The 13,177-nt window shown below is 43.3% G+C and overlaps 1 protein-coding gene across 2 annotated transcripts in view; it reads right to left on the bottom strand.

The window, feature by feature from the left end:
• Positions 1 to 13,177, bottom strand: part of CD34 (CD34 molecule) — a 104,137-nt gene that overhangs the window by 14,189 nt on the left and 76,771 nt on the right. For both annotated transcript variants that reach the window (XM_044288342.1, XM_044288343.1), the window contains exon 6: positions 4,268 to 4,314. In XM_044288342.1, coding sequence (XP_044144277.1) covers positions 4,268 to 4,314 — 47 coding nt within the window. The remainder of the gene's footprint in view (positions 1 to 4,267; positions 4,315 to 13,177) is intronic.

Genomic DNA, 13,177 nt, shown 5'->3' with positions numbered 1-13,177 from the left:
GCCCCTCACGGAATACCTTGGGGTGTCTTCTTTCCAAAATGGGGTCACTTGTGGCGTAGTTATACTGCCCTGGCAATTTAGGGGCCCATATGTGTGAGAAGTACCTTGCAATCAAAATGTGTAAAAAATGGCCTGCGAAACCCGAAAGGTGCACTTTGGAATATGTGCCCCTTTGCCCACCTAGGCTGCAATAAAGTGTCACACATGTGTTATCGCCGTACTCAGGAGAAGTTGGGGATTGTGTTTTGGGGTGTCATTTTACATATACCCATGCTGGGTGAGAAAAATATCTTGGTCAAATGCCAACTTTGTATAAAAAAATGGGAAAAGTTGTCTTTTGCCAAGATATTTCTCTCACCCAGCATGGGTATATGTAAAATGACACCCCAAAACACATTCCCCAACTTCTCCTGAGTACGGCGATACCAGATGTGTGACACTTTTTTGCTGCAAAGGCGGGCAAAGGGGCACATATTCCAAAGTGCACCTTTCGGATTTCACCGGTCATTTTTTACACATTTTGATTGCAACGTTCTTCTCACACATTTGGGCCCCTAAATTGCCAGGGCAGTATAACTACCCCACAAGTGACCCCATTTTGGAAAGAAGACACCCCAAGGTATTCTGTGAGGGGCATGGTGAGTTCCTAGAATTTTTTATTTTTTGTCGCAAGTTAGTGGAATATGAGACTTTGTAAGAAAAAAAAATAAAGAAAAAATCATCATAATTTTCCGCTAACTTGTGACAAAAAATAAAAAGTTCTATGAACTCACTATGCCCATGAGCGAATACCTTAGGGTGTCTACTTTCCGAAATGGGGTCATTTGTGGGGTTTTTCTACTGTTTGGGCATTGTAGAACCTCAGGAATCATGACAGGTGCTCAGAAAATCAGAGCTGTTTCAAAAAGCGGAAATTCACATTTTTGTACCATAGTTTGTAAACGCTATAACTTTTACCCAAACCATTTTTTTTTTTTTGCCCAAACATTTTTTTCTTATCAAAGACATGTAGAACAATAAATTTGGTGAAAAATGTATATATGGATGTCGTTTTTTTTGCAAAATTTTACAGCTGAAAGTGAAAAATGTCATTTTTTTTGCAAAAAAATCGTTACATTTTGATTAATAACAAAAAAAGTAAAAATGTCAGCAGCAATAAAATACAACCAAATGAAAGCTCCATTAGTGAGAAGAAAAGGAGGTAAAATTCATTTGGGTGGTAAGTTGCATGACCGAGCGATAAACGATGAAAGTAGTGTATTGCCGAAGTGTAAAAAGTGCTCTGGTCATGAAGGGGGTTTCAGCTAGCGGGGCTGAAGTGGTTAAGGGCCCAGAAATCACGGGCATCCAGTATGGTTTTACGGCCTTGACCCTTACGCACAGAGATTGTTCCAGATTCTCAGAATCTTCGGATGATGTTATGCACAGTTGATGATGATAGATGCAAAGTCTTTGCAATTTTTCGCTGGGTAACACCTTTCTGATATTGCTCCACTATCTTTCTGCGCAACATTGTGGGAATTGGTGATCCTCTACCCATCTTGGCTTCTGAGAGACACTGCCACTCTGAGAAGCTCTTTTTATACCCAATCATGTTGCCAATTGACCTAATTAGTGTTAATTGGTCTTCCAGCTCTTCGTTATGCTCAAATTTACTTTTTCCAGCCTCTTATTGCTACTTGTCCCAACTTTTTGGGGATTTGTTGACACCGTGAAAATTTGAATCAACGTATTTTTCCTTTAAAATGATACATTTGCTCGGATTAAACGTTTGATCTGTCATCTACGTTCTATTACAAATAAAATATTGACATTTGCCATCTCCACATCATTGCATTCAGTTATTATTCACAATTTGTTTAGTGTCCCAACTTTTTTGGAATCCGGTTTGTATTCTCTTATAGATATATACACATTCCTATGTACTAAGCTCCTCCTACTGTACATACATCTGTAGGTGTAGATTTATCAATATATTTATGCCACTTGTCTGGTGAAAATACATTGAGAAGTATGGTGGTCAGAATGATTTTTGAAGCACTTGTTCCACTTTTTCCAACATAGAGGTCAGAGTGGGTAAGGCAGAGGACAACTTTGTTTCATTACAATTAAAAAAAAAAAGTCTTGCTTTGCATTCTACTTTTCCTGGGAATGTTTGCTGGGTGGTTCGGGTGGGGGTGCTCATACTAACTTTTACTATGGGGCCCTTTGAGATCTGTGTATGCCCAGAGTTGGTCATGTTTAATTTTAAAAAAAAAACAAGCCTTTTCTTCTCAGAGAGATAAGCTGCCATGAGAGATGTCTGACAGAGGTTTAGGTGGATTTACACTGCCAGATAATCAGGCAGATTATTGGGAACTAGCGTTCCTGCGAATGCTCATTCCCAACAATCTGTCCGTCTAAGTGCAGCCGATCACCCGACGAACAAGCAAAATGCTCATTCATCGAGTTATCCTGTCGTTTGTGCAGGCACACCAATTATCGTTTTGAGTTGTCCAGCTTTTATGACTTTTTTAATCGACCCCCTGTAGCGTATTGTTCCTGTTGAATACTCATCTGCTCCTGCCGCTCCATTCCAGCTCGCGGCCTCTGTTCAGAGGTCTTACTGTCCCCAGCCTGTAAACTTCAGGACAAACTGGGAAATGTGCACCACCGCAGCCAATGACTCACCTGGCATGTCACTGCTGGATCATGTGCCACTTGGGGACACATCATTGCTGAACAGAGCAGGGAGCCAGACATTATTGGGATTATGTATCAAACTGGTGTAAAATAGAACTGGCTTAGTTTCCCATAGCAACCAATCAAATTCCACTTTTTATTTTCCAAAGGAGATGTCAAAAATAAAAGGTGGAATCTGATTGGTTGCTATGGGCAGCTAAGCCAGTTCTACTTTACACTAGTTTTTCAACAGGTAAACATGCTGCAGAGGTCTGTTAAAAAAAAATATGGACAAGCCCTTTAATTGTTGTACCACGATTGATGTTTTCTAACTATGTGCTTGCAACCATGAAATGACATTTTATGTGTAAAAACTGTCATCATTTAGGACAAAGTATCTGTGTGGGACTCTGGCTTGTGGTGTTTGTGGCTTGTACATAAAAACAAAAGTATAAAAGTGACCTATAGTTTTGTAACAAATGTCTGCGGGTTCTGCTATGTAAAATGTTCATGATTTCTCAGTTTAAAAGAATGCAGTGGATACAAAACATGACACCTGTAGCGTGACAGGGTCAGAGGCCCTGTATCTTTTGGGATGTCAAGGATACACCAACTCACATATAAACAAAAACATTAACTTGGTGAGTGCTTGCATTCACATAGAAGGAAGTTATTCTAAGGATAAAATCCAAGATTTAAATGCGAGACGCTTGCTGAAAAACATTCCCCAACAATGAGATATTTTTGTCTATACAGGGGAAGAGTGTTTTTATTTCCCCTGACCTGTTAGCTGTTTTGGTCTCAGAGAAACTTGGCAAATGTTGTTGGACAGGATTCAAAATCATTTTAAAGTGGTTCAGGAACTGCATGAACATTTGCTGCACCGATTGCTGAACCCTGTCAGATGTTATTGGTGGAAGATGATGACCCAAGCCAAGACCCCCGCCAATTTCTAGACGGAAGGGCTTCTGCATCCTAACTAGAGCTATGTCCACAAGATTAGTACAGTATTACAGTCCTTGGAAAATAGTCCAATTGAATGAGTGAAGGAAAAACCTAGGGTCACAGTTCTCAACATCCCTTAAAGGGCTTGTCTCACTTCAGCAAATAGCATTTATTATGTAGAAGAAGTTAATACAAGCCACTTATATACTTGTATAATCCATATTGCCTTCTTTGCTGACTGGATACATTTTCCCCTCACATTATACACTGCTTGTTTCCATGGTTACGACCACCATGCAATCCATCAGTGGAGGCCGTGCTTGCACACTATAGGAAAAAGTGCCGTCCTCTTTTGTGGCTGGGACCATGGGAGTGCACATAGGCTGGCGTTTTTACCTATAGTGTGGAAACACGACCTCCACTGATGGATTGCAGGGTGGCTGTAACCATGGAAACAAGCAGTGTATATTGTGATGGAAAAATTAATTCAGCATGCCAAGGAAGCATTATGGATAATAACAATACATTAATAAGTGGCTTGTATTAACTTCCTGTACATAATAATTTTTTTTCACAAGCTGTACACATATAGAAACACACACAGTATTTTTGTAGCCATAAGTATGCCAAGATGCTTATACTTTATTCCAAAAAAACATACCTGGTTATTCGTAGGAAAGTTTTCATCTTGAAGCCTGCTTTCTGCATCTGAAAGAATAATTATAGCAATTCAATGAGAATAATTGTGGTCTTAATTACAAGTATATTTCAGCTTTCTGTACAAATATACTATACTTTACCCAGGAGGCCTTCAAGAAGGTAGTTAGGACTCAGCGACATACTATTATGATTCTGCAAAGGCATTGGATCAGGAACTGTGCCTGCACCAACCCTTGTGGGTTGCAGCTGTGTTATACAGTTGGCATTCTGTTTTCACTGATGGGATTTAGGTTAACTCCAATTCTAGCATTTTAACCATTTAGATACAGCTGTCAGTGCTGACCACATCATCCCTTGTCCCCTTCTCCCCCGAAAGGTTGCGAAGGCAAACAAGTTTCTAACAATGAGCCCCTAGGTATCATGAATGGATGCCTGTTCAGCCTTGCAAAAGGGATGCTGTCAGTTATAGGCCCCATTCAGTTGTGCTTAGAATCTGGTAGCTTGATCCAGCTTAGGATCAGGCTACCAGAGCTCACCTTATCCTGCATTGCTGGATATGACCGTGCACTGCCAGATCCCCAATGACTATAATGGGATCTGATGGAAATCTGGCCTCTGAATTATATGCCTGGATTTGCCTGGACAAAAACTGTTGCATGCAGCGTATTTTGTCCAGCCGAATTCTGTTATATTTGCCAAGGAGCAGCAAGATATCCGCTGGATTTCATTATAGTCAATAGTGATAGGGTAAGCTCTGGTAGCCTTATCCTAAGCTGGATCAGGCTATCGGTTTCCCAATGCAACCGTGAACGGGGCGGGGCCTTAGTCTAATTGGCATAATACACAGCAATACAGTAGTATTGCTGTGAATTATATGAGTGATCAGAGAATGTTCAAGTCTGCTAGTGGAACACCATTTTTTTTGCTTGCAAACACATTTATTTGCTTAAAATATAAAATATATACATCATTGGTATTGCATATCTATAATGAACCTTACAATTAGAGATGAGCGAATTTTTAAAAAATTCGATTTGCCGGTTCGACAATTTTTTGGGGAAAAATTTGGTTTGATCCGAATATATTCACTGCAAATTTCGGTAAAAAATTGTTATTTCCTGTCTGCAGAGAGCCTTTATAGTGGTGTAGAACACTGTGCCTTGCAGTAACACGCTTTGGCAATTAAATAATACTGTGAGTCCGTATGACATGCAGATGATAGGATTCTGCTTTTAGAATCACTGCACACTTCACTTATTTGGGCAGTCATGGGGCCAAAACTGACCAAATAACTCAAGTATGAAGCGCACTCACAGGTCGAAGTATGAAGCAACCTTACAGGTCGATGTTCGCATCAAGAAGAAGCGCACTCCTTTTACACCGTCGGCAGCTGATTCCACATAGATGTCTACAGAACCTGTTCTATTAAATGCTTATCCAAGTAGAGCCCCCCCAACAGAGTGGAGATTATATCAGCAGTAAGTTTGTGTTGATATCACAAATTATTTTGCACTTCCTCTGATCCGTCAGAACAATTACCCACAAAAAACTGATCCTGTCTGTGGAGCATCTGCCTTCACTCAGTCAGCATTTGGTCAGTAATCCATCAGTATTGGTAATACAAAAAAAAGACAGGAGTGGATCCAAAACAGAGATGACTTGTGAACTGAATATTTGCAAGTCTTTTGTGTTTTGTACCCACTCCTGCTTTTGGCTACCAAATCATAAGCCAATTCTGATGGGACCATACAGCTGCTACACAGAGAGGATCTGTTGTGCGTCTCATTTTTCCTTATTTTTGACAGATCAGAAGAAGGGTCAAATAAATGATGATGTCAGCCAAGCCAAAAAGGCTAAATAGTGGCCCAGTCATGAAGTGGGGAGGGTGGGAACAGCATGATAAGTCCACAGAGTGGACCTATGACATAGTGGTGAGGCGGAAGCAGCATGAGAAGACCACAGAGTCCAATGACAGAGTCTGGAGGTGGTGGCAGCATCAGGAGGAGGCCACAGAGTGGCACAATGACAGTGTGGAGGTGGCTGCAGCATCAGAAGTGGCAAGGTGGCATAGTGTGGAGGTGGCAGCAGCATTAGTAGACCACAAAGTGGCAAGGTAACATAGTGTGGAGGTGGCAGCAGCAGGAGGCCACAGAGTGGCAAAGTGACATAGTGTGGAGGTAGCATCAGCATCAGGAGGGAACAGAGTGGCAAAATGACAGTGTGGAGGTGGTAGCAGCAGCCAGAGGCCACAGAGTGGCTAGGTAACATAGGGTGGAGGTGGCAGCTGCATGAGGAGACCAAAGTACCCGCTGAAGATGGTGGGTGATAGAAGACGCACTTGGAATCAGATGTCTGGCATCAGGTGGGTGGCAGCATGAGAATAGTAGCTGAGGCAGGTAGCCAGTAGAGTGGAGCACAAATATTTGAATAGCGAACTTTAATCGCAAATATCTGCGAATATTTAGAATATAGCACTATATATTCGTAAAATTTAATATTACGTTTTTTAAAGTTTTTTTTTTAAACACAGTACACATCAGGTGATCATCCATCCCTTCTTCTAGCTTGTGGGGCAATGAGGAGGCTTCGTCACAGCTTAGCAACATCCCTAGAAACCAATAGAAAAGTTGCCTACCCCTTACTATTGCCAGAAATTTGCAAGCGCAAATATATTGGAGCACTATAAAGCTATTCTAATGTTCTGCCATGCCAACCATTTTCTCTAGTCTCAGGAAACTTATACCAGTTTGAAAATATAGCATAAGTGACCCACGCCTGTATTTCACGGACATTACGTGAATATTATATTGCCGACTGTCACAATCAGGAATATGATCTTGAATTTGCGAATATATGATGAATATTCTACAAAATATTCGAGAAATATCGCAAAATTCAAATATTCCCCCTGCCTCTTATCACTAGTAGCCAGAAGAAACCAGTCTCTTTTGTCAAAGTGTTGGTGTGGCACCCTGGATGATCTAGTCTGATGCATCAGGAATTGGTCGGTGGAAATCCTGGCTGATCCACGCCTAATTCGTATTGACAAAGGTCAGTCTCTCCAAATTTTTGGTGGCCAGGCGAGTTCTCCTTGGAGTAACTATGGCCCCCACTGAACTAAACACCCACTCTGATGCCACACTACTAGCCGGGCAGGACAGCTTTTCCAAACTCGGCCAGTTGCAGCCACAAATCCAGTTTAACTGCCCAGTAGTCCAGCGGATATTCAATGCATGCTGGCAGGGTACACTCCAAGTATGTCACCACCTGCTGGTTCTGGTTATGCTCTATGTCTAGCTGCTGGTGAGTAGTTTCTTCACTATGCGGGTGAAGAAAGCTGCTCATTGGTGACTCTAGACTCTAGGCTGCTGCAGATGGAGCTGGTACTGCTCCTGGCACCCCACCCCTCCCCAGCAGCCATGGCAGGGGAATGTGAGCGCAGAGGGCCCCCCCGGTCAGACCTGCGAGAGGATGGACGATGGCGCAGATAGGCAGCGGCCAACTCACTACATAGGATGTCTCTATAGTAGTTCAGTTTGTCCTCCCTCTCAGGAGGTGTAAAAAAGGCCCCCCATTTTGGACCGGTAGCTAGGGTCCAACAAGGTGGAGAGCCAGAAGTCATCTCTCTGCCGAAAGGTGACAATTACCTAAGCAAGTGAGCATGCAGTGGGCCATTTGCGTAAGTGACTCAGAGGGACTCCCTGCCTCTATCCCCACTGCATACTGCCACGGTGTGTCTGGTTCCTCTGCCTCTTCTTCCTCATCGCCCTGTAGCTCCGCTGGCTGCTCCTGCCCCTCCTCTCCTGTCACCTGTGTAGAAAAACCACCCTTTTAGTTGCTTGTGCTCCGAAGTCCTCCTCGTCCTCCTGCAGTTCAGCCCCCACACGGCACATGTGGCCGTGAGATGTAGGAGCCAAGTCTCCAGCCCCCTGACCAGCCATATTTACCAGAATCTGTTCCAGGACATGAAGCAGTGGAATGACATTGTTCAGTCCGTAGTCCCGGCGATTGACAAATAACGTGGCCTCCTCAAAGGGCCTGAGCAAACAGCAGGTGTCACGCATGAGCTTCCACTGGCTGACATCAAAGTTACACAGGGGATTACTCCTGTCTGTTGGCTCATCAGGAAATCTCTTATGGCCTTTCTCTGTTCATACAGTCAGTCCAACATATGAAGGGTGAAATACCAAGGGGTAGAAACGTCGCATATTAGCCTATGTGAGGGATGGCGTTCTGCCACTGCAGCTCAAGAAGGGTGTGCTTTGCAGTGTACGAGTGGCTGAAGTGCATGCAAAGTTTCCTGGCCATTTTTAGGATAAAAATATGGTAAGGCTGCACAAGAGTGTTAGACCATGGAATAGTGGTGCTCACAGCTGATACAGACTCACTATACTATAGAAAGAATATGGTAGAAGAAGCCCGGCACTCACTAGTACTTGGAACCACACAATAATTTTATGTACAATAGGAAATTCAAATAAAAACAAACAATAAATGGCTAATCAATAAAATCAATAACATATAGTAAAATCGATACTATGCAATAAAATATAAAAATATCGTAGGGAGGATTGTCCTGGACTGAAAAATATTTTAAATAGTCTCTCTTTCTATGATATGAGATTTTTAGGATGTCTTGCAGATGGGTGGAAGACTTCAGGAACCGCTTGACAACCAGATTGAACATACAGTCATGTGAAAAAATTAGGACACCCTTTGAAAGCGTGTGGTTTTTTGTAACATTTTTAATAAAAGGTTATTTCATCTCCGTTTCAACAATACAGAGAGATTAAAGTAATCCAACTAAACAAAGAAAACTGAAGAAAAGTCTTTTCAAGATCTTCTGTAAATGTCATTCTACAAAAATGCCTATTCTAACTGAGGAAAAAGATAGGACACCCTTGCCCCTAATAGCGAGTGTTACCTCCTTTGGCTGAAATAACTGCAGTGAGACGGTTCTTGTAGCCATCTACCAGTCTTCGACATCGGTCTGAGGAAATTTTACCCCACTCCTCAATGCAGAACTTTTTCAGCTGTGAGATGTTTGAGGGGTTTCTTGCACGTACAGCCCTTTTCAAGTCACCCCACAGCATCTCAATGGGATTCAAATCTGGACTTTGACTTGGCCATTCCAGGACTCTCCATTTCTTCTTTTTCAGCCAATCTTTGGTTGATTTACTAGTATGTTTTGGGTCATTGTCATGTTGCATGGTCCAGTTCCGCTTCAGCTTTAATTTTCTAACTGATGGTCTCACATGTTCTTCAAGCACCTTCTGATACACAGTAGAATTCATCGTGGATTCTATGATGGTGAGCTGACCAGGTCCTGCTGCAGCAAAGCAGCCCCAAACCATGACACTTCCACCTCCATGCTTCACAGTTGGTATGAGGTTCTTTTCTTGGAATGCTGTGTTTGGTTTACGCCAAACATGTCCTCTGCTGTTGTGTCCAAATAATTCAATTTTGGACTCATCTGTCCAAAGAACATTATTCCAGAAGTCCTGGTCTTTGTCAACTTTATCTCTGGCAAATGTCAGTCTGGCCTCGATGTTTCTCTTGGAAAGCAAAGGTTTCCTCCTTGCACACCTCCCATGCAAGTTAAACTTGTACAGTCTCTTTCTGATTGTAGAGGCATGTACTTCTACATCAACAGTAGCCAGAGCCTGCTGTAGTTCTCGAGATGACACTTTAGGGTTTTTGGAGACCTCTTTTAGCATCTTGCGGTCTGCTCTTGGGGTGAACTTGCTGGGGCGACCAGTCCTGGGCATGTTGGCAGTTGTTTTGAAAGCCCTCCACTTGTAGACTATCTTCCGGACAGTGGAATGGCTGATTTCAAAATCTTTTGAGATCTTTTTAAATCCCTTCCCAGACTCATAGGCTGCTACAATCTTTTTTCTGAAGTCCTCTGACAGCTCTTTTGCTCTCACCATGGTGCTCACTCTCACTTCAACAGTCAGGAGCACACCAAACTAAATGTCTGAGGTTTAAATAGGGCAAGCCTCATTCAACATGCAGAGTAACGATCTACTAATTATGTGCACCTGGTGTGATATACCTGTGTGAGATCTGAGCCAATTTAAGAGGGAATACATGTGAGGGTGTCCTATCTTTTTCCTCAGTTAGAATAGGCATTTTTGTAGAATGACATTTACAGAAGATCTTGAAAAGACTTTTCTTCAGTTTTCTTTGTTTAGTTGGATTACTTTAATCTCTCTGTATTGTTGAAACGGAGATGAAATAACCTTTTATTAAAAATGTTACAAAAAACCACATGCTTTCAAAGGGTGTCCTAATTTTTTCACATGACTGTATGTGCCATGCAGGGCGCATGGCACAGCCCTCCTTAATGCAGCACCGACACAATGTTCTTCCCGTTGTCGGTCACCATGGTTCCGATTTTCAGTTGTCGCGGAGAAAGCCAGGATTCCATTTCTTGCTGAAGGACATGGATCATTTCCTCCCCTTTGTGACTCCGTTCGCCCAGGAAAACGAGATGCAGAACAGCGTGACACCGCCACATGCCCTGCACATGTGGATTGCTGGAGGGGCACTGTGAATTGTCCCTGCAGTGGAGGCTAAGGACATGGTGGAGGATGAGGAGGCAAAGGTGGACATTAGGACACGGTGGAGGATGAGGAGGCAGAGGCGGACATTGTCGCTGGACCAACAACGTGGCAACATGGAGGAGGAAGTGGTGTCACCTGGCCAAGTTGCTGGAGTGGCCGTGCACTTTGGCAGACACCGACAGGCTCAAGGACTAGCCCACCATGTGTGTTCAGGGCTGGTACTACCTTTTCGGCAATGAAATGACAGCTTGGGACTCTCCACCACTTGGAAAGGGAGGGACTGCAGCACCAGAAACTTGGACAGGAGCACATTCAGCTTCTGCGCTGTTGGATGAGTGCATGCATACTGTTGTCTCTTGGCAATCACTTCGGTGATTGATTGCTGATGGAATGAGTGATGAGGAGAAGGAGGAGCAGGAGCATGGGGACCAGCAGATGATGGGAAGGACAGACAGCTCCTTTTGGCTGAGGTGGTGGAGCTTTGACTGTCTGAAACCGGGTGCGTGCCACTGGGTGATGCAGCAGTTGCTGCAGCAGTCTGAACCACCACATCGGAGCCACGGTTCTCCCAGGTCACTTTATGGCGACGCTGCATATGTTTATGCAGGGCCGTAGTGGCAACATTGGCACCCTGGCCACGTTTCACCTTCTGCCCACATATTCTATATATGGCCACATTCACCTCCTCCGGCAGCTTAAGAAAAAACTGCCACACCGCTGAGTAGGTGATATTACCACCAACACTACGCACTGACTGACTGCTACTAGGCAGCTAGGCTATCGCGAAGCAGGTGGTCTACCCCTCGGATGTTTGGCTACCGACCTCCTACTGCTGCCAGCCTGCTGACTCCTGGTCATGCTAGAGACTTGCTTGCTCTTCTGCTGCCTCACGGGCAAGGCTGCCATCCTCTTCTCCCGATGATGATGAAGCCCCTTCGTCACCCGGCTCCCAAGTGCAATCAGCTACATCATCATCATCAAGTACTGTCTGCACGTCACTGATGTTCTCAACCGTCCCTAGGTCAGGAGCCTGACCGCTCGCAACACCAGCTCCAACGCCACTCTCCTCATCACTACTTGCCTGCCTAGCTGAGGAAGCGGCGGATGTCTCCTCCATATCTTTGCTGGGCAGTAGCTGCTGACTGTCCTCTAGTAGCTTTTCCTCACTGAAAAGTGGAGCCGAGCCTATGGCATATAATACATACAAAAGGCTTTACAACAGATAACTACACCGCTGAGCGGCAAATATATATTTTTTTCTGCTAATACAAGTCCCAAAAGGCTTTACAACAGATAACTGCACAGCTGAGCGGCAAATATATATATATATTTTTCCGCTAATACACGTCACAAAAGGCTTTAGAACAGATAACTGCCCCGCTGAGCGGCAAATATATTTTTTCTTTTTCTGCCTATACACGTCACAAAAGGCTTTAGAACAGATAACTGCACCGCTGAGCAGCAAATTAATTTTTTCTTTTTCCGCTAATACACATCACAAAAGGGTTTACAACAGAGAACTGCACCACTGAGAGGCAATTATATATTTTTTTTTACGCTAATTCACGTCACAAAAGGCTTTACAACAGTTAACTGCACCGCTGAGCGCCAAATATATTTTTTCTTTTTCTGCTAATACACGTCACAAAAGGCTTTAGAACAGATAACTGCACCGCTGAGCGACAAATATATTTTTTCTTTTTCTGCTAATACACGTCACAAAAGGCTTTAGAACAGATAACTGCACCGCTGAGCGACAAATATATTTTTCCATTAATACATGTCACAAAAGGCTTTAGAACAGATAACTGCACCGCTGAGCGACAAATATATTTTTCCATTAATACACGTCACAAAAGGCTTTAGAACAAATAACTGCGCTGCTGAGCGGCAAATATATATTTTCTTTTTCCTCCTAATACACGTCACAAAAGGCTTTAGAACAGATAACTGCACCGCTGAGCAGCAAATATATTTTTTCCGCTAATACACGTCACAAAAGGCTTTACAGGTGCCTAAGGGGCCACTCTACTAAGCTCCTGTTATAAATGGCACATGATAGGTAGGGACCCTGTTATAAATATTGCATTGGGGCCCAGAGGTAATACCAGTAGATTCATGGATGTCAAACTCATCGCCCTCCAGATGTTGCAAAACTACAACTCCCATCATTCCCTGATAGCTGTAGTATGCCCAGGCATGATGGGAGTTGTAGTTTTGCAACAGCTGGAGGGCCACGAGTTTGACATCCCTGCAGTAGATTGTAAAATTGCTACTAAAGCAACTCTCTAAATACTTACAGTACTTAGAAGTTTCCAGCATAATTTGTGTACCTCAACTTGGTT

The sequence above is a fragment of the Bufo gargarizans genome, chromosome 3 (genome assembly GCF_014858855.1).
Source record: "Bufo gargarizans isolate SCDJY-AF-19 chromosome 3, ASM1485885v1, whole genome shotgun sequence".
In the NCBI taxonomy this organism is placed as follows: Eukaryota; Metazoa; Chordata; class Amphibia; order Anura; family Bufonidae; genus Bufo; species Bufo gargarizans.
This window is presented reverse-complemented; position numbering and strand designations above follow the sequence as displayed.